This window comes from Pelophylax lessonae (genome assembly GCF_965119305.1).
Source record: "Pelophylax lessonae genome assembly, chromosome: 8".
In the NCBI taxonomy this organism is placed as follows: Eukaryota; Metazoa; Chordata; class Amphibia; order Anura; family Ranidae; genus Pelophylax; species Pelophylax lessonae.
Window position 1 is genome coordinate 98,465,407 of NC_138775.1, and position 27,721 is coordinate 98,493,127.

A 27,721-nucleotide genomic window follows, 5' to 3' on the forward strand; every position below is an offset into this window, starting at 1 on the left:
CATATGATTTGATATCTGATAATAGAAATAATCACATAGGAGTGTAATTCACGATAATGGGAAAGAAGAAAAAATCAGGGTTCCTTTTTTTTTTCTCTTTTTTTCTTTTCCCCTCAATACAGGGGAATCATGACACTGGGGTGTAGAAAGGTTTTTGAGATGGGAGATATCTCCCCTAATGATTGATAATATGAATTAATCACTTAGGGGTATAATTCACGATAATATGATGGAGGAGGGAGGGAGAATATTTTCTCCAAAGATTGTTAATGAAATTCACTGATGGCTAATATGGAGAACATATGAGGTTGGGGGGGGGGGGGGAGGGAGGAGGAAGAGGCAATGTTTTTATAATTGAAAATGTTAGAAATGAAAGAGAGAAGAATTTTTTGGGTTCTTTCCCCATTTCTTTGTATGTGTTTTGAAAAATTTAATAAGAATATATAATATAAAAAAAAATTATAACCTCTGGTCCTGCAGGATGATTTTCTCAACTAGTTTCAAGCCTGGCTATCTGCTCTTATTTCTGAAAAGTGTGAGTAGTATGTGGGGCAGTGTACAGAAGTCAGTAGGATGTAGGGCAGCGTACAGAGGTTTGTAGTATGTAGGGCAGTGTACAGAGGTCAGTAGGATGTAGGGCAGCATACAGAGGTCCATAGTATGTAGGGCAGTGCAGAGGTTAGTAGGATGTAGGGCAGTGTACAGGGGTCAATAGTATGTATGGCAGCGTACAGAGGTCAGTAATATGTAGGGCAGCATACAGTGGTCAGTAGTATGCAGGGAAGTGTGCAGAGGTCAGTAGCATGTAGGGCAGCGTACAGAGGTCCATAGGATATAGGGCAACGTACAGAGGTCCGAAGAATATAAGGCAGTGTAAAGAGGTCCGTAGTTTATAGGGCAATATACAGAGTTCAGTAGTATGTAGGGCAGCGTACAGAGGTCAGTAGTATGTAGGGCAGCATACAGTAGTCAGTAGTATGCAGGGAAGTGTACAGAGGTCAGTAGCATGTAGGGCAGCGTACAGAGGTCAATAGGATGTAGGGCAGCCTACAGAGGTCGGAGGTATGCAAGACAGCGTACAGAGGTCCGTAGTATATAGGGCAGCATACAGAGGTCTGTAGTATATAGGGCAGCGTACAGAGGTCAGTAGTATGTAGGGCAGCGTACAGAAGTCAGTAGCCTGTAGAGCAGCGTACAGAGGTCAGTAGCATGTAGGGCAGCATACTGAGGTCAGTAGCATGTAGGGCAGCGTACAGAGGTCAGTAGCATGTAGGGAAGTGTAAAAAGGTCAGTAAATTGCAGGGAAGTGTACAGAGGTCAGTAGGTATGTAGTGCAGTGTACAGAGGTCAGTAGATATGTAGGGCAGTGTACAGAGGTCAGTAGGATGTAGGACAGTGTACAGAGGTCAGTAGGATGTAGGACAGTGTACAGAGGTCAGTGGTACGAAGAGCATGTATTTATGTATATGGATCAGTAAGGCAGAGGACAGGGGTAAGCAGATCAGGGGTTAACAGAGAAGAGAACAGGGGGGCCAGGAGAGCATGGTACAGGAGGGTGCTGTGCAAGGGGGTCAGGAGGGTGCGGTGCAGGGGGGTCAGGAGGGTGCTGTCCAGGGGGATCAGGAGAGTGTGCTGCAGAGGGGTCAGGAGGGTGTGGTGCAGGGAGGTCGGGAGGGTATGGTGCAGGGAATCAGGAGGGTGGGGTGCAGAAAGGTACAGTGTGATGAGAGCCTGCGTTAGTGTGACTGATAGGTAGAATTGTCCAATAATCCAGGGACCAATTGGAAAGAAAGAGCTGTTGAGTGCAGAGAAAGAAGGGAGCGATGATCTTCACATCACTTGGGGCGGTCTGCTATCTGTAACTTTGCAGGAACATGGTGGGGCGGAGATCCGAGGGCCGAAGTAAATATAGAGTAAGAGCTAGTCTGGAGGCAGCTCCCGCCCCTTTGCAAACCTGCGACTTGCGGGGTGTGGGCTGCCTCTGCAGCCTAGGATTGGCTAACACTACGTATGCACCGCTTGGCACCTCTGGGGGGAAAGCACTTGGTTGGCAAGGCAGGGATTTATTGGCAATTTACTGGTCACCTACCCCCGGTCAACCAGTAGATCTCGTTCGACGGGATGCCGACCCAGTGTATAAGAAATAGGGATGATCGAACTTTTCAAAAGTTCGGTTCGACCAGAACACCCGAACTTCCCAAAAGTTCGGCCCGGATTTCAGAACCCCATTGAAATCAATGGGACCCGAACTTCGGTAATCAAAAAACACCATTTTGAAGCCCTAAAACCCAATAAATGCCCCTAAAAAGTGCCTAGGGTTCTGGGTCATGCCCCAGAGACTATTAATCACACAAAAAAAAGTTCTTAAAAATTGTCATTTTTGATAGAGAGCCAATTATTGAAAAAATTATTGAAAAAAAAAAATGAGATTTCTTTGGATTTAGTGTCTGGGGGTCTAAAAAGTGTACCTGTGAAGTTTCAGCTCTGTAGCATGTCCAGAACCAGAAAAAAAAAAAAGATTGTTTGTATTAGAACACTTATAGAACAGGGATATGGCTCCGCTATTTTCACACCTTGCCGGTTTTGTAGCAAGATTTTTTTTGGGCATTTTTTGGGGGTTATTGGAGGCAGGCATAACATCAGAACTTCTGTGTAGGGGTATATATACACACACTTATATGTATATATACACCTACACATATATAGGTGTGAAAGTAGCAGAACACTATACTTGCGCTAATGAAATAATTAACACCAATATGTCTCCGCTCCTATCACACCTATATATGTGTATGTGTAAAATACATATAAGTGTGTGTGTGTATATATACCCCTATACAGAAGTTCAGATGTTTTGCCTGCCTCCAAAGACCCCAAAAAAATGCCCAAAAAACGCCTGCACCAAAAAAAAAAACGCCCAGGTGTGTTATTGCAATAACACACCTGGGCGTTTTTTTTTGGCGCAGGCGTTTTTTTTGGGCATTTTTTGTGGGTCTTTGGAGGCAGGCAAAACATCAGAACTTCTGTATAGGGGTATATATACACACACACTTATATGTATTTTACACATATATAGGTGTGATAGGAGCGGAGACATATTGGTGTTAATTATTTCATTAGCGCAAGTATAGTGTTCTGCTATTTTCACACCTATATGTGTGTAGGTGTATATATACATACATGTGTGTGTATATATACCCCTATACAGAAGTTCAGATGTCATGCCTGCCTCCAAAGACCCCAAAAAAATGCCCAAAAAACGCCTGCACCAAAAAAAAAACGCCCAGGTGTGTTATTGCAGGCTTTTTTTTGGGGCCCCCATTTTTTTGGGGTCTTTGGAGGCAGGCAAAACATCTGAACTTCTGTGTAGGGGTATATATACACACACACTTATATGTATATATACACATACACATATATATAGGTGTGATAGGAGCGGAGACATATTGGTGGTAATTATTTCATTAGCGCAAGCATAGTGTTCTGCTATTTTCACACCTATATGTGTGTAGGTGTATATATACATACATGTGTGTGTATATATACCCCTATACAGAAGTTCAGATGTCATGCCTAACTCCAAACATGTCCTCAAAAAATCCCTATGAACACCTGCAGCAAAAAGCAGGCTGACCGGCGAGAAGCCATATCGCTGTTCTGTAAGTGACCTAAGAGAAATGATCTTTTCTCTATAGTGGTCACCCTGACATGGAAGGGTTTTGTCACCCTGCCATAGCAGTCAGAGTCAATTAACCCTACACTACGGTCCCCTTACACTTAACACTTTCCCTACAGAAACTAGATTATTAAAGCTAAAGTGGAAAATAGCACCCTAACTACACTAGATATCCCTTTCCTCACACTAAAAATTACTAAATGACACTTTGTTGCAGAAGTAACAGAACTGCTTCCACTCTCTTCCATGTCCCTGTATTACAATGCTAGGAATTTGGCGGGGGCTATCTTATATTCTGGGGGGTGTATTCACTAATGATTGGCCTCTGGACCCCCTCGTCACTCCAATCACATTCCTAGCATTCTCCTGCCCCCTCAATTGGTTTTTACTGATGGTTCTAGTCCAATCACAGGCTTTTAAAGCCCATTTCCTGTCCCATTGCATTTTGGTCGGTTCTGGTTGCCGAATTCCGAACTTTTTCAGCAAAAAGTTCGTAATTCGGCCGAACCTCGAACAGCCAATGTTCGATCATCCCTAATAAGAAATACCGTATTCAGGTAACCAGAGATAACAGGGTTGGTGGGCTACACTCAGGCAAGCTGAACTTAGATCAAGTATTAAAAATGTAAGATTTATTAATAGTGAAACAAAACCCAATCCAACAACAGCAAACATGAAAATACTTGTGAACAGCAAACTAACTATAAGACTGGGTTCACACTTATGCATGCGTCTTTGGCTCCAATTCAGGAAAAATTTGGACCTAATTCGGACCTATAGCGGTGAACAGGGATGCACCGGACCCCCTGCTGTGAGCCGCGCCGCACAAATCTTGAACCCAGCCTAATACGATATTTACAAAGGGGAAGCTGGTTAAACATTGTAAGACCAGAAGTGCAAGGAACAGTCAGGAAGAGAGAACTAGAAATAGGTTCAGGAACAATCAGGGGTAGATATGATGTAACGGTGTACAGGATGCAGGTAATGGACAGGAACAAGATCACAGCAGGAATTCAAGATAAACCCGCAAGCAGGTATATGGCTAACAGGCAAAACACCGAAGCACTGATGAGAATTGTAATAGAACGTAGGATCACAGATGATGGTGCAAGTACACGACCCCTTCAAGTTAATATTCATTAGATGCACCTTTGGCAGCAAATACAACCTTTGAGTCTGTTTGGACATTTCTCTATCACATACACATATGGATATTTCAGTTTTCCCCATTCCTTTTAAGGCTACATTGGCACAGGCAACTAGCGGCAGTGCAAATGACAGCAGCAGGAATTTTCTGATGCAGCTGTTTCTGCCACCTGGAAAGAGCTACCCATGGCTGCCCACCTAATTTAAAGCAGGACATTACCCATAACAACTTGCTTCTTGTTGGAGGCTGCCATTTTGCTGAAGCCCAGAGCCCCCAAACAGCAGTAAATCATAAAGTGGAACTAAACCCATTGATTAAATGGCTTCAAAAAATGGGTACATTCCTGGAATGCCGGGATTGCCAACTGTCACATTTGCTTGTGTCCTCAACCAAAGTGTCAAACCATCAAATCGCTGGTGTCATCACTGATCATATGTGCAGCACCATGGCAGTTGCAATTTAAACAGAAGCAGTGGCCTTGGTTGGAAAGGATAGGAGGGTTTCATTCTGCTTTAAGGCTCAGCAGTGCCTAAAAATACCTAAAATGGGAGAGCAACTGAGCGTGTGCAGAACAGGGTGAGACAGCGTATTAGTGGATTTTAAACAGTATAGACACTTATTTCCTAATGTTTTACATAGCTATACCTGCAAAAGGAGCCAACCTGAAGTCATCTAGCAGGATTTCATTTTCTGGCTAAAGTTCAATTTTAATGCTGATAAGGCACTAGGTGAGTTTAATTACCACCTTAATCAGCCACAGAACCTGTGTAATTAATATGTGTTTGGTTTTAAAGGGATGAGGTGGCAACCCTAGATTAGCAGACAGCCATGGGTAGCAGTGGCTGCTGCTGACCTTTCATTGAAGTGTACCAGGCTCGGCGCCTGCTTCTAGTCGCTCCCAAGTCTGAAGATTCCTGACGCTGTCATTCGTACCTTATAGACGCTGTGCAAGGGGACTGTCTTGCAGAAAAAGATAAGGGCTTGTTCCCACCAAAGAGGCACACTGAATTCATGCTACTGGTGTGAACTGGGAGACACAGTGCCAATGTGCCCATCTCAGCACATCACATTGTTTACTTTTATTTTTACTGAACTTCATTAAAATGTCATAACTGATATTTCAATTCAGTCCTATTTAGGGATGTAACGATATCGAAGATATCGCGATATCGTATCGTCGTGGTCGTCTCGATATCGTCGTGGTCGTATCGCGATATCGTCGTGGTTGGGTTACAATATTAAAAGGACAGGTGTCCGTCAAAAAGCAAGAGGAGTAAACACAGTCCCGCGGAACAAATCAGTGTTTTATGTTGTCATGGATCCATAAATACAACAATAAATTGCCTGTTGACTGGCAAAAGCAGAATAAATGTCGGTATTTTTTTGCTATTATCATCACAAACACTATCATGAGCTATTTAACAATACCATGAGCTTTTCCACAATATCGCAATAAATATCGTACCGTGAGGTCAATATCGAAATTGTATCGTACCGTGAGATTTTGATATCGTTACATCCCTAGTCCTATTCACTGCATGCAGTATTCTTTTTTTTCACTGAACAGCTTGTGGGCGCATACTTGCCAACTGTCCCGTTTGTGCCGGGACAGTCCCGGCAAATTGGAGCCTGTCCCAGGTAATTTATATTGTCCCGGCAATGTACTTATTTACACTTTGCACTTTATTTATATTTACATATTACATTTTTTGTATGGTCACACCTGAGCACATTTGACACTTTAGAATTGCAGGGAATTGTGGTGAAAATTCTAAACTTTAGGCAGAAGTAGTGCAGCTGAATGGGAGAATTATTCCAACTCTGCTACTTTGTCCTCAAGTATAAAATTCCCTTTTCAATTTCCTGTAATTCTCTCTTTATTGAGTAGACCCTATAATCTGATGATAAGTAGGCGGAGATTAATTATGTGAAGTGGGCGGAGCTTCATGGAAGTGGGTGTGGTAAGTAATTGATAGCTGTGCTGCAAAGTGTCCCTGGAATTTTTTTTCAAATCTTGGCAACTATGTGGGCAGTGTCAATGCCTGAGATCAGACAGGAGCTGCAGTCGTATGAAAAATCGACTCAGAGATGAGCTTTCACTATGTGCAGCACTAAAGTGCAGAGTTCCTCTGAAAAGCGACTTGTCACTAAACACTGTAACTTGTATGCTGCATTAGGAGGGATGTGCTGAGCCTGCGCCCGCTCCACCAGTCTGGTGCACCTCTGTTACCTCACTCACAGTAATAGAATAGGATCCTGCCGAGCACATAGCATGGATCTCATGCATGCTCATTAACGCCTTCACTTTCTATACCTCGTGACTAGGCCTTAAATCTCCTTAATGCTAGTCTGCACCCGATTGCTATGCGAGACAAACTGCTAGGGAGGGAGCCAGAACACCAACCCCCTTGCTACAGAAGGACCTGTTACCTTTCCAGTTGCCACACCTAACGACTGGTTGCTTGTGCTTGCTCTTCCCTTTGGTTACCCATGGCAACTGCCAACTCTTCCTTGTTTTGCTGAGTTAATCCTTTTCAGTAGTGTTGTTACTTTATTTGTGCTTTACAGACCCAGGTTCTTTTGATATACCAAATCCCAACATGCACCCCTTAAAAACCTTCAAACCAGGCTCATAGTGGTTCAAAAGCTTTACTGAAGAAACTCGACATAAAAGAATAACAGGCAAAAGTACTAACTCTAACTGTGGCTGCCCCGGCATACCTGCACAGGAAGAGTCCACCAGTGGCAAGTCCAGAAAGGCAGTAGTCCATAGCAACAGTGTCCCAAAGAGTTGGTGTTCCTTAGAGTGGATTGCAAGTCTTAGCAGCCCCCCCCCCCCACATACTGGCAGTGGTTTCCTGGAGACTTATTAGCGGTTCCTTGAAGACCCTATGGGCCTGCCGGGATGCAGATCCCTCTCCCTTTTTTAACATACAGGACGGGAGGCCAGACCCAGAAAAAGCCTGCAAACTTAGCCTGGGGTGGGGGGGGGGGGTTTAGGTAAAAATATTGACCCCTTCCCCCTTGCTAGGGCAGCCAAGATGTATTAGTGTGCCCGGCTCTCAAGGGAGCTGGTTCACACATCTCTGTGGCGGCTGCGGGGTGGATTGCACTGGGTTCCTGTGCGTCTTTGGCTCCCTTTCAGGTCCGAATTCAGGCAAAAATTCAGGCCTGATTCATCCCCGCAATGGAGAACAGGGACAAACCGCACCCCTGCTGTGAGCCGCATCCCTATTAAGTGTGAAACCAGCCTTAAAGTAGGAGACCTGCCTACAAGCACAGCAATGCTGTGGTGAACTGACACCACTAGAAACAATACAAATGGTCTTATCAATGCTCTGAGGCTGTGCTGGAAATAGCTACAATGTAGCCTTAACGCATGTGGTGTGAACAAGCCCTTACATCTATGTAGGGAGGAGGCTCAATTCCTGGTGAATGAGAGCAATCACAGGAGATTTGTATATCACACAGGGGAGCAGGTGAGAAGAGCAAAGCTAAGTATACATACACAGATTATTTTTGTGCAACCTGTAGCCTGAATGAAAAGAATCTAAGGGCAAGGTAGACACATGCTTTGTTTCATGACTGCAGCATTTTTAACTGGCGGTGCTGGCAGTGCTGCCTGTCAAACTTGTCCATTGAGTTCAATGGTGCAGCACAGCAACTGCAAGCCGAACACTTGGCTCACAATTGTGGCGCGGTCCCCCAGTGTAATATTGTTGTTTTGCAAATTAAATAAAAGTGAAAAACACAAAAGCAGCTGTTCAGAAGGTAGCAGTAATGTCTGACATCCTTTTAGCTGCTGCTATGCCACCTTTTATAAAGTAATCGACTTTCAGAGGGCAGTAAGCAGTACTGTAAGTCTGAAAGAAGAGAGTCCCCCTTGTGTACAGCATAGATGGAGGAATCTCCATACAGCATAGATGGAGGAATCTCCATACAGCATAGATGGAGGAATCTCCATACAGCATTGATGATGGAATCTCCATACAGCATTGATGGAGGAATCTCTGTACAGTATGGATGGAGGAATCTCCATACAGCATAGATGGAGGAATCTCCATACAGCATAGATGGAGGAATCTCCATACAGCATAGATTGAGAAATCTCCATACAGCATAGATGGAGGAATCTCCATACAGCATAGATGGAGGAACCTCCATACAGCATTGATGGAGGAATCTCCATACAGCATTGATGGAGGAATCTCTGTACGGTATGGATGGAGGAACCTCCATGAAGCATTGATGGAGAAATGTCCATACAGCCTGAATGGAGAAATCTCCATACAGCATAGATGGAGGAATCTCCATAAAGCATTGATGGAGGAATCTCCATACAGCATTTATGGAGGAATCTCCATACAGCATTGATGAAGAAATCTCCATACAGCATTGATGGAGGAATCTCCATACAGCATTTATGGAGGAATCTCCATACAGCATAGATGGAGGAATCTCCATACAGCATTTATGGAGAAATCCCCATACAGCATTGATGGAGGAATCTCCATACAGCATTGATGGAGGAACCTCCATACAGCATTGATGGAGGAATCTCCATACAGCATTGATGGAGGAATCTCCATACAGCATAGATGGAGGAATCTCCATACAGCATAGATTGAGAAATCTCCATACAGCATAGATGGAGGAATCTCCATACAGCATAGATGGAGGAACCTCCATACAGCATTGATGGAGGAATCTCTGTACGGTATGGATGGAGGAACCTCCATGAAGCATTGATGGAGAAATGTCCATACAGCCTGAATGGAGAAATCTCCATACAGCATAGATGGAGGAATCTCCATAAAGCATTGATGGAGGATTCTCCATACCACATTGATAGAGGAATCTCCATACAGCATTGATGGAGGAATCTCTGTACAGCATGGATGGAGAAATCTCCGTATAGCATTGATAGAGAAATTTCCATACAGTGTGATTGGAGAAATCTCCATACAGCATGGATGGAGGAATCTCCATACAGCATTGATGGAGGAATCTCCATACAGAATTGATGGAGGAATCTCTCTATACAGCATTGACGGAGGAATCTCCATACAGCATTGATGGAGGAATCCTCATAAAGCATAGATAGAGGAATCTCCATACAGCATTGATGGAGGAATCCTTATACAGTATTGATGGAGGAATCTCCATACAGCGTGGATGGAGGAATCTCCATACAGCATTTTTGGAGGAATCTCCATACAGCATTGATGGAGGAATCTCCATACAGCATTGATGGAGAAATCTCCATACAGCATTGATGAAGAAATCTCCATACAGCATTGATGGAGAAATCTCCATACAGCATTGATGAAGAAATCTCCATACAGCATTGATGGAGGAATCTCCATACAGCATTTATGGAGGAATCTCCATACAGCATTGATGAAGAAATCTCCATACAGCATTGATGGAGGAATCTCCATACAGCATTTATGGAGGAATCTCCATACAGCATTGATGGAGGAATCTCCATACAGCATTTATGGAGAAATCCCCATACAGCATTGATGGAGGAATCTCCATACAGCATTGATGGAGAAATCTCCATACAGCATTGATGGAGGAATCTCCATACAGCATTGATGGAGGAATCTCCATACAGCATAGATGGAGGAATCTCCATACAGCATTCACCTAATAGGATGCAGTCGCTGTTTGACCAACAATTTTCTGAATGGCTTTTTTTGATTTTTAAAATATAAGGATATCAGGCAGAAGGTGGCCGACAGTGAAGTTTACTAGAAACTGATTTTTGGTTTCTCATAAACAGGCCAAAATTGTGTAGTGTGCACCTAGCTAAACTAAAACTAAAGACAGACTTTTTTGTCATTTTGGATAGTGTAATGAAGGGTTATAACCACATCAATTTCTTTTTTGTCATCTGTGTCCCATTAGGGAGATCTTTCTTCACTTCCTGTCCCATAGCCAAAACAGGAAGTGAGAGGAAATCCTTCCATACAGCATTTGGGAATCCCAGGGTGTCACCAGATCTGGTGTTTCCCATGGAATAAGTCCCTTCCATATCTGTTCTGATGACAACCTAAAATTTGGGATTGTCTTTTACGTTTAATGATAGGACCAATAGAGAGGGGGAATTTCTCTCCTGGGGGGTTACAGTCGGCAATAAAACATGACAGGGGCTCTAATCCCTCTCCACTCTCTTCACAACTAGAAAGACTAGTTTTGCCTTTATTGCTGCTGACAGAACAAGCTGAGAAGGTTGTGCCCAGCCTCTGTGCAGAGCATTACAGAGGACAATCCATGGACTGAGATGATTTCTGATGTAAACACAGATTTCTCTCTTTAATGTATGTGTTATTTTATTGATTGGAGATGTATGTCTTTCCTAAAACAAGTAGCACACGTTTTTCTAATGGTTATATACATGGTCCCCCATCTTTTTTCATCCTATTGTTGCCATGGAGATAAGTAGCCGACTCAGACCAAGATGGCAGTGGTTGGGAGTGGGATCACATGGTTCTATTTGAGGCAGCTGGTTAAGAAGGCGCAGGGCGCATGCGCGGGACTCTGCTACAGACTCGGCACTTGCCTGTAGCTGTCGCACTGGCTCCGATCGAGGGTTTGGCTGTATTTTCTTATCACATCAGCTGATCCCACAGCATCCCCGGGCTGTCACCCCCGGATCTCCATCGTCCGATCCGTCATTGCCTATTGTAGTGATCTGTCATCGCTGCCTTGTGTGGTCGGGCACTGTTCATCTGCAGAGAACCTATCCATGTCCTTGAGCAGTGTAGCCATTATCTGATCTGCTCTCTGCTCCTCCATCGGCATCACTACAAGGACATTCGTGCAGGGAAGAGAACGGCTTCGGTATGGAGGGAGGTGCTTATGGAGCTGGTAAGGCTGGTGGAGCCTTTGACCCTCAGACATTTATCAGACAACCTCACACTGTCCTGAGGATGGTGTCCTGGGTAAGTCACACCGATCCCTCATCAGTCTTCTAGAACTCAATACCACCTATTCTCCCCTCACCCCCCCCCTGTGTCCCCCCCCCTACATCCTCACCCCCCCTGTGTCCCCCCCCCCCCTACATCCTCACCCCCCCTGTGTCCCCCCCCCTACATCCTCACCCCCCTGTGTCCCCCCCCTACATCCTCACCCCCCTGTGTCCCCCCCCCCCCTACATCCTCGCCCTCCTGTGTCCCCCCCCTACATCCTCGCCCTCCTGTGTCCCCCCCCCTACATCCTCACCCCCCTGTGTCCCCCCCTACATCCTCCTCCCCCCCTACATCCTCCTCCCCCCCTACATCCTCCTCCCCCCCCTACATCCTCCTCCCCCCCCTACATCCTCCTCCCCCCCCTACATCCTCCTCCCCCCCCTACATCCTCCTCCCCCCCCCCCTACATCCTCCTCCCCCCCTACATCCTCCTCCTCCCCCCTACATCCTCCCCCCTACATCCTCACCCCCCTACATCCTCACCCCGCTGTGTCCCCCCCCTACATCCTCACCCCCCTGTATTCCCCCCCCTACATCCTCACCCCCCTGTGTCCCCCCCCCCCTACGTCCTCACCCCCTATGCCCCCCCCCTACATCCTCACCCCCCCTGTGTCCTCCTACATCCTCACCCCCCTGTGTCCTCCTACATCCTCACCCCCCTGTGTCCCCCCCCTACATCCTCACCCCCCCTGTGTCGTCCCCCCTACATCCTTACCCCCCTGTGCCCCCCCTACATCCTCACTCCCCCGTGCCCCCCCCGTGTCCCCCACATACCCCCCCCCCCCCCCCGTGTCCCCTACATCCCCACCCGCCTGTGTCGTTTTCCCCTACATCCTCACCCCCTCTTGTGTCCCCCACATCATCCTGCATGTAGGAAGGTTTGCTGACAGCGGACACCCATGTCAGCCGTGGTCACAATGTGCCTCTGCCAAAAACCAGAACAGCTGTTCATAGTAACCAATCAAACTCTAGCTTCAGCTTGTTCAGTTAAGCTTTGAAAATGATTGCTAAAATCTGATTGGTTGCCATGCAAAACTACTCCAGTCATAGCAAATCCTCCCCTTGTACTTTCCGTTTCATTCACTAACATTTACTAGATCAAGAAAAAAAAAAAAGATGGGAAGAAGAAAAAAAGTGTTACTTTTGGATCTAAAATCACTATTGGAAATGCTGTCCGCTCCCTTTCACACTTCACTAATACCATTTCAGTTTTCCTTCTAACTTTGAGGTTACTCAGATTCATGTTGCAGGATGTAATGATTTCAGGATACAGAGCAATGTAATCTAATTATTATATATTATATTATAGACGACTATAGATGGATCCCTTGTGTATTTTTTGGCCAGCTAGCTCATGAAAAAAACAAAAAGCAAATGGATTTCTCAATCCACACAATCAAAGGTGGATGGGGGAATTTTCCCCACTGTGCATTATGATAACCGGACTCTTACCCCCCGACTGTCAGAATACAGTGATCAGCGCTGCAGCTCATCAGATGAAAGTATACCAACAGTCCCATTGCTGAGGATTAGATCGACACTTCTTACATGGGAATGGCCATAGATGAGCTGATATTGAGCCAGTCCCCGCTGAATTTCAATCCATCTATGCCCAGTTTTACTTTCCAACATTTCAAGTGTCCTTTATGTAGCCCCTTTAAAGTGTGCCTCCAGGGTGAACCTTTTACTTTAGTTTTGGCAAAGTGGGGAAGGGTTAGACACTCTGTCAGGATTGTGTTGCTGGCAGGGTTCTATTTTTACTGATGACTGATCATCACCAATTAGGAAAACGGGAAATCTAACATTTCAGAGTTGTCCTCGTAACAAAGATGAGAGGAAATCTTCTAATAGTTATAACTCTATCACACGGTTATCACGCAGTTTTACCGACAACACCTCCCAAACTGCAACCTAAAGTCTGCAATACAGCTGGATTGAAACCACAGCAAATTTAACGTGCCATGTCAAGGTGACCGTTGGCATGGGCTGTCAAACCCGGCACTTCACATGGCACATTAGTCCTTTTTGTACATTGTAATTTGGCACTCTGAAAAGCGACAAAGTGTGGTTCGCTTTTCAGAAAATGGGCCAGGGTAACCTTAGACAAGGATTCCTCATACTTATGGAGATTTCCACGAATTTCCGGTTATGTCACTCTCTGGTACAGGAAGTTAAATTGGAATTTCCACTTAAGGGCTCCTGACCCCCCTGACGTGCCACATTTGGCATTTCATTTTTTTTTGGGGGGGGAGGGGGTACCTAGGTTTGACAGGTACCCAGCTCCTACTTCTGCTTGGGCCGCCGCCCTCCCTGCAATCTTCTGGGACACATTACAGGTCCCAGAAGATTGCCCGGCCATTGAGGACGCACAGCGCGACTTGAAGCCGCAAGCTGTCGCTGTCGCTTGCCCACACTTGTGATGCCGGGGAGAGCTGAGGGAAAGAACTGAGACTTCGGACGGCCACATCGCTGGATCATGGGACAGGGGAGTGTGTGTTTTATTAAAAGTCAGCGGCTACACTTTATGTAGCTACTGACTTTTAGTCCCCGTTCACACTGAGGCGACCTGGTCGCCTCACAGGTCACCGTAGGTCGCCTTCCATAGAGAAGCTGCGGACCCGTTCTAATAGGAGCGACACAAGTCGCTCCGACTTAGAAAAAGGGTCCGGAGCTTCTTTGGGGCGACCCGGAGCGACCGTCATAGACTTCAAGGTTATGAAGTCCGTGCCGGCCGCTCCGAGGTCGCGACCCGCTGCTCGCACCGCGACCTCTGAGATCGCCCCAGTGTGAACGGGGGCCTAAATCAACACAAAAACGTTGATTTAAGGAGTTTCCCCAATTGCACACCGACAGCAACATGCAGTGGCAGGGGTTTAACCCTTCTAAATGCAAAAGGGCTAAACATCCATCTATATTCCTTCAGAGTTTACCTTTGACTCCTTTTGTATAGTATGTTTCTGAACTGGTTTGGCTTTTCTATTTCGGGATACATGTGGAAGGGATGCATTCACACCTTTTTTGTTTTGTACAATGCCGGAGGAATAATGATCTTGTCTGTGATTTTGTAATGATGGTTTTGATTAAGGCCTTTTTCAGCCAAGTGGTCTGCCTATTTTCCAAATACAATGGTCATTGGGCTCGGAGTGACAAAAAAACAGGCCAAGGAAACTTGGACGTGTGTATGAGGTGTTCAGATACGTGGAAGGGGACAGAGCCATGTGAATAAGGTCTAAGGCTCCATTCACATGTAGGCGTTTTGGGGCGTTTTTGGGGAGTTTTTCTGCTCTAGGATCAGCTCTCAAAACTCCCAACAAGACAAATCCTATTCATTTCAATGGCCCCTGTTCACCTCTGAGCGTTTTGACGCTGTGAGCAAAACGCCCAACGCTCAAAGTACATGAGCTTCTGTTTGGGCAGATTTTCCATTGGTCTCTATTCAATCTAAAAACGCCTGCACAAAAAACGCCTGTAAATCACAGTAAAAAACGCTACGCTCAGGTGTGAATGTAGCCTGTAAGAAAAGTCGTTTTAAAAATAGACAAAAACAATAGGTGCAGCGCTCATAAACAATGAACAGTTCATATGAAGTCCAACAGTAACAGGGGTGAGATAGTAGATAAGCATTCAGCCAAATCCAACAGAGATGTCAATCCAGGGGCCACCACCAACAATCACACAGGTGTCAAAGCCTCTTACCAGATTTGTCCGACCCCCATTATAAAGGTCAGTCTAGCGTGCACAGTAAAAATCCTGGAGAATCCACACCAGTCCTCATAGCCCAATAACAAATGGTACCAGACCTCAGATCAGAGAGAGGAGACACTCCTTATGGTGCAGTATATTCAACAAGCCTTTATTAAAAGTAAAATTGGCAAATTACAGTGCTCAGTATGCATTTGCTCATCTGGTGGTCAGCAATAGCCCTGATAACCAAAAAGATGGCTGCCGTGTCCTCCTGTGTATCAAGCGTCACGCCAGCCAAGCGCCGCCTACATGTTTCGTCGTAACAAGACGTCATCAGGGGACGTATTAAAAATACACATTGATGTTTTGGAATATATGGCAAAGTAGAATGTATAGAATGCACTATGATCAGCTTGGCAATTGCAATAGTAAAGAATTGAAATTTAATGTATTCAAGACCAACATTTTGATTTTTTTCTCACACTAGTTTTGCTCTCTGATCCATGTTTGGATCAGTCTTAAGAGAGCGCTTAACAGGCAGGGAGGTTACCTCCTTACTGCCTGCTTGGACCCCACACTAGTGTTTGCACTTTCCCCCCTGCAGATGTTTGGGGGGGGGGGGGCTTGCAGAACACCTCAATTCACTTGAATATGCTGCTACGCCTCCTCCAAAATTGAGTATAATTTTTGCTGCTGCCTCAAAAGAGGAAAAAAAAAAACAGCATTGTGGCCGCCGGCATATGTACACGTCCAACCACTAAGGTGGCAATAAAGTGGAGCCTAAAGCTGGATACACACTACACAACTTTTGTTGTTTGATTTCCTTTAGATTTAAGCCCCGTACACGCGTAGCGATCGTCGGCCGAACAATCTGCCGTCTTTTGTCCGGTGCTGTCCTGTCGGTTGAAAACTGCAAAAGACTGCACACGAATTTTGTCGGCCAACAACAGCCGACTGCAAAAGTGATGTCATATGATGGTTTACTTTCCGTGTGTTTTTTCTCTTTTCTGAGCATGCCCAGTCTTGCTCATCTGCTGTTTCTCGGCCGAATTCTGTACTGACTGAGGAACAATCGGCCGTTCTGGTGTTGGCCAACAAAAATTTTAGAGCCTGCACACCCGATTCTGTTCGGCCGAAAATTCCCAGTCGGTTGTCGGAAGCATCATACTAACAAGCCGACAATTGTCCGATCGGTCGGTGGCCGAATATTTACGGCCGACAATCGCTACGTGTGTACGGGGCTTTACTGTCAACTATGTAGTGCAAGGGCCTGTCTGATTGCATACTAATTGAAAGTGTTTAGGTTTGGCCTCATATTATATGCTTTTGGTAAATTGTAAGTAAAAAATCTAATGGTAATTTGTAAAGTGTGTATCCAGCCTAATTTGGTGCCCCCCACCCCCCACTGATATCCCTTTCTTCTTTTTTTTTTTTTTTTTCCTCATTGGGGAGATTTTCCCTAACCTTTCCCCAGAAATAACAGGAGGTGAGAGGGGATCTCTAAAGTAAGCTGAAACTTCTCCGATTTATTTGCATTTTCCTTCAGTTAGTCCCATTAACAATGATCATCAAGACAAATGGAGCAGATTTCCCCATCAAGCAATAATAACTCAACGAACCCTTGTTTATCCTATTCAAAATGAAGCAAATAATTGAAGTTAGATACTTTACCATACAGTATGTACATGTAGTGTATGTGTGAAACTGTGAATACAATACTTGTAATGCATATACATTTTAAACTTGATCTGTTATTTTTTTTTTTCTTTTCTATTACTGGATTCCATCTTTGTTAGCTACATCTTGAAATTCTTTTTGGTCCTGTGCAGCCATGTGTAATTGGCAGAATCATGTGATCTGTTAAATGAAGCCTGTTATTCCAGCAGAACAAAAATACATTCTCATATGACCAATAGACAGTGTGCGCTGTGATGCTAATCACTAATGCATGCTATGTTGCTAATTCATGCTGGCATTGCTGCTGGTTACCATTTCCTATAGGACTGGTTTTTATGGGAACAGAACACTCAAACATTGGTCATCTTAATAATGGTTTGAGGTAACCCTTGATTGAAGAACAATGCTTTTATTTTACTCTTTTTTTTTTTTTTTTTTTTTTTTTTTCTTTCATATTTAGCTATGCTTTCTTGGTATTTAATTATATTATAATATACTGTGTGTATACACAAAATCCCTCCTTATGCACAGAAAATTGTACACTGTTCATTTAAAATGGGAAGTGTGTGTGTATGTGTGTGTATATGTATGTATGTGTGTGTGTGTGTATATATATATATAATATATATATATATATATATATATATATATATATATATATATATATATATATATATATATATATATATATATATATATATATAGTGTGTGTGTGTATATATATATATATATATATATATAATGTGCGTGTGTGTCTGTATATTTCTATATTACATATTATATTTGCAAGGTTTTTATCGTTTTACAGCCAAGCCCAAGTGTATTTTTATATTTTGCATCTGTAATCTGCAAATGACAGCCGTTTTTGTATTATTTAGTTATCCGTGAATCCTTAGTGGCTTTGTTGGCTGCTTACCTGCTTTTCAGGTTCCAGTTAATGTAGATGACCTTACCAGCCTACATTTGTCTGGCAGAAAAGGAGATGTGTGTGTGTGTGTGTGTGTATATATAAGAGAGATGACTTGCTTCTTCTACATAGCTGGAAGGAATATCAGCAGAGAACGTTATTGTAATGACATGTGGTGAGAAGTCAAGGTCACATCCAATGTGAAAAGCATTAGACTGGATTGGAGATGTGCTTCTTTTTATCAACTATTGCTGATGCTGCTATTGAACCCCCCTCCCCCTGATTGTCTTCTTATTTGTTACAGGTACCAGTATAGCACCAACCATTTATGCAGCACTTTACACATTCTCATTAGTTCCTGCCCTCTTGGAGCTTGCAATCTAATGTTCCTATTAAAGTGATACTATACACACACTGTTAATTCCCTTTGTCCTTTCTCTTTCTGTATATGGATGATGGTACTGTAATTTACCTTTTCCCCTAATCGATATACAGCTGTCACATGGCCCAACTCTATCCCAGCCTGTCTGAAGGGAAACCTAAGCAGGATGAGCTTCTAGTCCTCTGCTGCTGGTCACAGCCTTTGGAATAAGGAGTAAAAATAAATAATAAACGCTTTTAAATTGCCATACAAATAATATATTGAAACTGAAAATGTATTTATTTTTTGGCAACAACAGGGTGTGGGAAGATTTCTGCCAGTCTCATGCTGTCGCACCTCTCCAGCCTGTGTCTTAGAATACAGCAAACAATCTCATAGTGACTGAGCGAGTATGGACAACATGTAACGCACCGCTTATTAATCGTTTTGTTTTTTTTTTGTTTTTTTAGCGATGCACCGAAATTTCGGCAACCAAAATTTTCGGCCGAAAATGGGCTTATTCCATTTCAGCCGAAAATGGTTAAAGATGCCGATATTAAAGGTGGCCGCTACGGGCGCAACGCAGCTTTCAAAAGACCTGCCTCTGGCCGGTGGCCCGCCTCCCGGTGATGTCACTACGATCTGTGCTTGAATGAACTAACACACCGGGCGGGCAGGCGAGCGGCCGCTAATAGCTATAACTATGTGAGCGCTTCACTTCCCTATCAGGCGGGTATCTCCTCTGACAGGGAAGTGAAGGGCTCACATAGTTATAGCTATTAGCGGCTGCTCACCCGCCCGCCCGGTGTGTTAGTTCATTCATGCACAGATCGTAGTAATAGTGACATCACAGGGAGGCAGGCCGCCGGCCAGAGGCGCGTCTTTTGAAAGGAAGGACACAGGAGGAGCAGAGTGAGAGTAAGGAGATTGCATCCTTGGGATGGGGAGGGATGCTGAGGCAGGGGGGGAGGGTGTACTGACCGAGAGGGAAGCTGAGGCGGGGGGGGGGGGGGAGCTGAGGCGAGCTTACCAATAGTATTAGTATTATGCAGCATGAGGGGGTTAATGTATTGCCACTGCTGGTCACTGATGCATTAGTGACCAACCAGTGGCAGTTAATTAACCCCTTTGTGCTGCATTAGTGCAACCAGTATCAGTGCAACCAGTGTTAATTAACACTGATACTGGTTGCACTAATGCAGCACAAAGGGGTTAATTAACTGCCACTGGTTGGTCACTAATGCATCAGTGACCAGCAGTGGCAATACATTAACCCCCTCATGCTGCATAATACTAATACCATTGGTAATTAAATTAACCTCTTGCCAACCCATCACAGTACATATACTGTGACAGGGTGGCAGCGACGGGTGTACGTCGCTGCCTGTTTTTCTGTGTATGCCCCTGTTCTATCCATTTTAAAATTATTTGGGGGGAAAAAGTCATTTTCGGTTTCTGTTTTCGGCCAAGGGCATCCTGCATTTTCGGTTTCGGCCCAGAATTTTCATTTCGGTGCATCCCTAGTTTTTTTTTTTATGCTTCGGGTTTAGTGACACTTTAAGTATTTTCTCTTGCGTTACCCATACTGTACTCCTTTTTCTTACATCTGTTGGATTTGCTTTGCTCTACTTTCTACTTTAATTATTAGCCAGTAGATGAGTTGCCTGATCTGCTTATTTCAGGTGAAGGAATGATCCCCTGTGTGTGAGGTCATTGGAAGATTTGGCTGACTGAGGCTTCTTGGGGTAAACTGTGATCAGATGATGGAAAAACTTCTCTAATCACCACTGTTTTGCCTTTCTAGGCGCATCACGCACTAATGTACAGCTGCTCTCCTGACTGTTCTTCCCATTGCACCTCTGGAATAAAAAGTGAAGGGTCTGTCTTAAGCTGCTAAGGCAGTGAAGTGGTGTGGGCTTTACAGGTTTAAAACAGGTGGTGAGGAGGTGACACATCTCCTCACTGCCTGTCAAACACCTCTGAAATGCATGCCACCGTGATTGCTTTTTAGAGGTAAGGCAAAGTCTGCAATAAGTGTAAATTAGCCTAAGTGGCTGTGCGATTTGTTCATATTCTCAGGAATACTTGTGCATTTGTTGGAACACAATTTACCTATATATTCACCACAAAGGACGGATATGTTTGTATTTGAGGTGGGTAAAAAATTGACCGCTTGACTAAAAATGAGGCGTAAGAACACTGCGAGAGATTGAACCCCATCTCAATCATCCGGAATAAAGAGCCGGTTCACACTGGAATGCACAGGATCGCAGTCGGCATTTCTTTTTTTTATTCAGTGTAATTTTTCAGCCCATTCATTTGAATAAGGCCCCTTTCACACTTGTGCGACTTGTCCTGGGACTGCAAGTTTGCATGACAAGTCATACTCCATGATTTCCAATGAATACCGTTCATATCTGTGTGACTTCAAGTTGCAACAACTTCAAAGTAGTCCCTGCACTACTTTGGCCCGAATTTTATGCGTTTTGAGGTCCAGTGACCACAAGACTACACAGCCATCAAGTCTAGTCAAAATCGCAGCAAAATTGCACTACTTTTAGGTCGCACAAGTGTGAAAGAGGCCTAAAGTGAAATCATGCTGGATCGCACTGCAGCAGATCATACAACCATTGTGCATTTTTGAATGTGTTGTTAAAAAACGCACACAGGACAAAGGTTTTCTGCACCGCGCTCTGGTGTGAACGGGCCCTTGCAGTGGAAAAGTGCAAAAGCGGCCTGAACCGTTCGGTTCCATGCAGTGGAAAAGTGCCATAGGTGTTCCTTGAGCTGTGGCTAATTGACCTCCCATTTGATAGTGCCTGTTTAGTTATGTGGCCAACGCCACATGGTAGAGTCAGCGGTTTCACACCAATTCCATTTTTAGCTGTCTGTAAGGTTGGCGTTCTGACCACTATTATATAGGGAAGCCATCTTCCAACTGGCCACCAAGATGAGGGAAATTCTTCCCAATGACCCCAAAGGGGTTGATTCCAGCAGGGGTTCCCCAAGGCATAACATTTTTTTTCAAGGTTTCCTCGGGTAAAAATGTTGGGAGGGGCTGTTTTGCATCAGTAATGAATACTTTACCTTATCCTGACTTCCAATGCTTTTAGGAGGCATGGGCTATGCCAGTGTGCCTCACTGCTGCCCTGCAGGAGAGCAGGTCCATCAAAATCCAGCGCAAAAGAGCCCCAGCTTATTGCAAAAGCATAAGGTTGGCTGCAGTGTTTTTTTTTTTAGGGCTATGAATGGAAGGTCTACTTCCAGAACCTGCCAAACATTGCTTGTAGCATCCTTGTACAGCAACACAAAGAAATGCAAACATTTCTACCAGCACATGTACTTTTATTTGCAGGGCTAAACAAAGCATTTTTCTATATTTTTACCAAATGGCTGCTGTTGTGTGACCAGGCCCAAAGAGACCTCTCCCTGACATAATTTTTGGATGTTCTTCCATGCCTTTTGTGGGTCCTAGCTAGATAGAGGTGCACTGAAATGAAAATTTTGGAACTGAAAATTCAGGATGTGCTTGGCTGACACTGAATTTTTTTATTTTTTTAATCTATAATTGTATAATATTGGCCTTTTTAATTAATATCATTAATTTAAATGAATATGAATTTCTCGGCCATTATTGGCACCTTTTATCGCAAGAAAAGCTCAAGAAAAATGCATCCCTTTAAATTCTGTTTGTCTTCACACTGATCAGTTGCGCTTCTGTTGTGGTGTTAAAAATCTTGCTCCAATTTCGGTCAGTTAAAAAAACTACACCTGAAATGCATTGAAAATGCATCAATAACACATCCATTTTATATTTTTGATGAGTTTTTTTTGAGTCGTATGACCTGTGTCACATGACACCATAAGCACAGTAAAATTATGTGCTTTTTCTGCACTTTTTTTGTTTTCTGTCGGCAAAATGCCAAACACAATTTTTAGGCTGCTGAAATTTCGGTGCATCTCTAGTCTTAGCAATTCTTTTTGCACAAGTTCACAGGGTCCGTACACGAAATTTTAGTGTTTAGTTATTAAGCCTGGAGTTTTTTGTGCGTGCATACAAGCTGGACTTACCTTTCTGCTGGTCTCCGACACCGAGCAGAGACTTGTATGCTGAATTTTCCTTTATTCACCCCCTATCCGGTACCTGAACATTTCCTGTACAGGTCTCCTCTTATGCTCCACACTGTCTCCAGAGCAGCAACGCAGCTGCGTTTTTTGTGTGGTTTTTTTTTTTTTTTTTAATCTGCCTTCTACCAGGAGAAAGGCATTTTGAAGAACTGCAGTGTGCATGAGGTCTTGGACTTAGTTTACACTTGTGGTTGGGGTCAGTAAAAATATGCAGTTGGCCATGTTCCACCTTTTCTTTAAAAGAGACGTTTGGGTTTAAATGTTTTTCCAGTATTCTACTTACCTAGGTGGATGCAGCATCTGTTCCCTACACTGAGAACCGAGCAATTGAAAAGCACCGATTGCTCGTTTCTCACAGCTCCGTGAGCAGAGCGCTGCTGACTGTCCGCTCTCTGCTCTGCCCCATCCTCGCTCATTGGAGTGCTGGGCTGTGAAAGGGGCGGAGCAACCAGCTCAGGCTCACAGCGGCTCGCTAAGAGGCTGAGCTGGGTGTCAGTCCAGGCGCCTGGCGGATCCTGACCCTGTGGTCACGATGACGCAGAGCCTGGGCTGCGGACTTCAGAACAAACTGCACTCCTGTGATCCATAGATGTACAGCCAAACAACCTTTAACCTACAAAGGCGCTCAGACAGGTTTGTACACATTCCCCGGTGATGCCTTGCTTTGTGCCCCAGCCAAATTGATAACCGTTCTGTTTGGAGGGCAGTAGCACTGCTGATCACGATTTATTTAAATAAGGGCTGCGCAGCACTTGTGAGCGAAACACTATTCTTGCAGCACAGTATTCCCATTCAATAAGCCCTTTTGGCTGTGGGGAAAAAATAGCCATTCGGAAGGCAGCCGTATCACCACCTGAATGCCTGTCAGTGGCACATGCACCACTCTCTGAAAAGTAATCTACAATTGATCACTCTTCAGCAGTGCAGGTGTCAGTGAGCCCTAAGAGAGCCTATAGACAGAATGATTCCTCCATCCACACAAACGGTTTGGATGAATGATTTCCTCCCTCTGTTGGGCTATTGTAAGTTGACAGGAGCTTGTGGTGGCTGTCGGTACCCGAACGGTGCCTTTAGCTGATTGGCTGCAGGCTCTGTTTGGCCGACAAATTGACAAAAGTCAATCGAGTATTCATTTATTTTTTTTTTTTTTGGTCAAGTCTGCGGGGGGGGGGGGGGGGTTTGGGGTGGACGTGGCCATTTTTTACATAGACCCCTGATGGATTCATTTGCCAGAGTTCTCTGAGACCTGAAAATCATTTCAAGAATTCCTTTGGGATTAAAAGGTTGAGAGAGGCTTCATTATGGGCTTGTTCATACACAGCGTGGATTATTGTGCATGCGTCCTGCTGTGTGCCACAGTGCACTATTGTGATACTTTTGCATTCTCCCTTTACCCCCCCAATTCCATGCACTGCACTGCAATTACAGTATGTGGGACTGCACTCTGCAAAAAACATGTCCTAGTCCTTTTCAGTGCACAACGCCTTAGAGTCGGTTCACACTATGGCGACACGACTCTGTACTACTTCGGGGGCGACTTGTGAAGTGCCGTGCACCGCGACTTCGGCGCGACTTGCACGAACTTCATATAATGAATGTCTATGCAAGTCGCTCCAAGGTCGCCCCCAAGTAGTACAGGACCCTTTTTCTAAGTCGGAGCGACTTGCGTCGCTCCTATTAGAACGGGTCCTGTAGCAGTCAATGGACTGCGAGGTGCCGTGATTTGTCAGGCTGACAAGTCGCCTGACAAGTCGCGCTGGTGTGAATCGAGTCTTAGTGTATACTAAAGCCATATGGCATACAGTGCATCTGGAAAGTATTCACAGCGCTTCACTTTTTCAACATTTTAGTTATGTTACAGCCTTATTCCAAAATAGATTAAACTCATTATTTCCTCACAATTCTACAAACAATACCCCATAATGACAATGTGAAAGAATTTAGCTTGACATTTTTGCAAATTTATTAAAAATAGAAAAGGAAAAAATACATGAACCTAAGTAGCCTTTGCCATGACACTCAAAATTGAGCTCTGGTGCATCCTGTTACCACTAATCACCCTTGAGATGTTTCTACAACTTGACTGGAGTCCACCTGTGGTAAATTCATTTGATTGGACAAGATTTGCAAAAGGCACATGCCTGTCTCTATAAGGTCCCACAATTAACAATGCATGTTAGAGCACAAACTAAACCGTGAAGTCCAAGGAATTGTCTGTAGACCTCCAAGAAAGGATTGTGTATCGAGGCACAGGCACAGATCTGGGGAAGGGTACAGAAACATTTCTGCAGCATTGAAGGTCCCAATGAGCACAGTGGCCTCCATCATCCGTAAATGGAAGTAGCTTGGAACCACCAGGACTATTCCTAGAGCAGGCCGCCTGGTCAAACTGATCGATCAGGAAAGAAGGGGCTTGGGTGGGGAGGTGACAAAGAACCTGATGGTCACTCTGACAGAGCTCCAGCGTTTCTCTGTGGAGAGAGGAGAACCTTCCAGAAGAACAACCATCTCTGCAGCACTCCACCAATCAAGCCTAGAGGTAGAGTGGCCAGAAGGAAGCCACTCCTTAGTAAAAAGCACATGACCGCCCACCTGGAGTTTTCCACAAGGCACCTGAAGGACTCTACGACCATGAGAAACAAAATTCTCTGGTCTAATGAATCAAAGATTGAACTCTTTGGCCTGAATGTCAAGCGCCCTGTCTCGAGGAAACCGGCGCCACTCATCACCTGTCAATACCATGCCTACAGTGAAGAATTGTGGTAGCAGCATTAATGTTTTTCAACAGCAGGAACTAGGAGACTAGTCAGGATCGAGGGAAAGATGAATGCAGCAATATACCGATCTCCTTGATGAAAACCTGCTCTGGACCTCAGACTGGGGCGAAGGGTCGTGTTCCAACAGGACAACGACCCTAAGTACACAGCCAAGATCACAAACGAGCGGCTATGGGACAACTCTGTGAAAGTCCTGGAGTGGCCTAGCCAGAGCCCTGACTTGAACCCAATTGAAAATCTCTGGAGAGATCTGAAAATGGCTGTGCACCGACGCTCCCTATCCAACCTGATGGAGCTTGGGAGGTCTTGCAAAGAAGAATGGGAGAAACTGCCCAAAAATAGGTGTGCCAAGCTTGTAGCATCATACCTAAAAAGACAAAAGACTTGAGGCTTTATATGGTGCCAAAGGTGCTTCAACAAAGTATTGAGCAAAGGCTGAGGCTGTGAATACTTGTGTGTTGTGTGTGTGTGTTTTTTTTTTTTTTTTTTATAAATTTGCAAAGATTTTAATCAAACATTTTTTTCACACTGTCATTATGGGCTATTGTTTTGTAGAATTTTGAATTTAATCCATTTTGAAATAAGGTTGTTAAATTAACAAAATGTGGAAAAAGTGAAGCGCTGTGAATACTTTCCGGATGCACTGTAAGGGAAATTGCCTTGTTCTTGTGTTGGAACTGGGTAGCACTGGCCAACACAGCCCAATGGTGCTGATATGAACAAGCTCTTAGTGAATAAAGAATAGTGTAAATCTTTCAGACCTTGGCTGTTCTGCACATCCAGTGACACTGAGATTCTTTAAAGTATTCAGCACTTCTAGGATTTCATTTCTTCAAGAGGTTGCTGACGCAGCACCTGCAGTCATACCATCGCTGTGTACTGCATGTGCTATGTCCAGTCTTTTCTAACACTTTGAAAACTGCTAAATTCTGAACATCAGATGGGATGATAGCAGAGTGAAAAGACTGTATATTTGTGTGTTGTGTTTTTTTTTTTTGTTCCTTTTTTATTGTGGAAATTAAGATTGTAATACTTTAAGGGCCAGTTCACACCATGAATTGCACAGGAACACACTATGTGTTCTTGTGCGATCCAAATACAGTGCAATTGTAGCTCATTCATTTGAATCATCTGAATTTGTGCCGGACTGCACCAATAGTGCATATACTACTTTATAAAACTTGCAGGAACTTGATCGCATTATAATACTATACCATGTGATCTAGTGCAGGCAATCACACTGCACCCCCAATGTCAAGTTAACATTGACACCCAACTGCAGTCCATTGAGAACGCGGTGCAGTAAACGTATGCGGAACGCATCATGGTCTAGTGTGAACTGGCCCTAAAGTGTGGCGAAGGATTGGAACTCCTGTCAGGTTTTTCTGCTTTCAGAGGCTCCATTGGATTCCTTTGGATTCCTTCACTACCTATCTAATAAAAAGATTGGCCCCTGGACAGGAAGTCAGGGAAAATCTCTCGGGCTCCATTCATACCTGATCATTTTAAAGTTCAGACCTCCGAAATCCCTTGTATTTCAATGGCCGCTGCTCACAAATGAGCTCTCAGATGGTTGCAGCTTGATGCCTGATGTTCCCTTTTGAGGCAGATTTGGGTGTTTTTGACACAATAGACTTCACTGGGAATGCCGGAAGCAGCTTTAATCAAGCTTTTTTTTTTTTTTTTTTATTCAGAAGTATTTCAGACTTTTTTTTTTTTTGGCTAAAACCAAAATGTCATTCTGCTTCAAGTTGTTGTAAAAGGGTGATGCCTGCCGCTCTGCCTGGGCTCTCTTGTCCCACCTGGAGGTCCAAGTGGCCAGCAAGTCTGCTTCAGGTTTAATGGAGCCTTAAAGGTGTCAGATTAAAAAAAAAAAAAAAAGATCGTATTAACAAAAGCCAAACTTGGCATTTTTGAATGCTTTTCAGTGCAAAGGAGGAATTTGGGGTCTTGCCTCGAAGTGCTCCTCCAGTTTAGCATATGTGTCCATGCACCCATTGGTGTTTACAGGAGTTTAAAGACAGGACTGTTTTTAGCAGCAGTAAAAAGCCCTTCACCTGTGCATTCAAGAAAGGGGTGTTTTTGGCTGAAGGCACCTAGGCATGTTTGGTGCTTGAGTGTCTATTTATTTTAATGGCCAGAATAAATTAATAATCTGGCCAGTGAATGAACTCAAGTGCTTGACGCACCTAATAGCGTGTTTGTTTTGAAGCTTATTTTCTCCTGCCAGCATAAAGGTTATTTAGAAGAGCAAGTACTTTGTCTGCAGCAGCTCTGGCATGTAAACTCCCAGCTGTCCCATAATGATGACATCCAGCTTGATGATACCAAAAACCATTGTGCCGGGTGTCAGGATAGAGAGCGGTGGGAGATCAGAATACATAGTT

The 27,721-nt window shown here is 44.3% G+C and overlaps 1 protein-coding gene across 2 annotated transcripts in view; it reads left to right on the forward strand.

Moving 5' to 3' along the window:
• Positions 1-11,341: 11,341 nt before the first annotated feature.
• Positions 11,342-27,721, forward strand: part of SYNGR1 (synaptogyrin 1) — a 94,416-nt gene continuing 78,036 nt past the window's right edge. For both annotated transcript variants that reach the window (XM_082266599.1, XM_082266600.1), the window contains exon 1: positions 11,342-11,773. In XM_082266599.1, the coding sequence (XP_082122725.1) occupies positions 11,675-11,773 (99 nt within the window). In that variant the 5' untranslated portion in view covers positions 11,342-11,674. The remainder of the gene's footprint in view (positions 11,774-27,721) is intronic.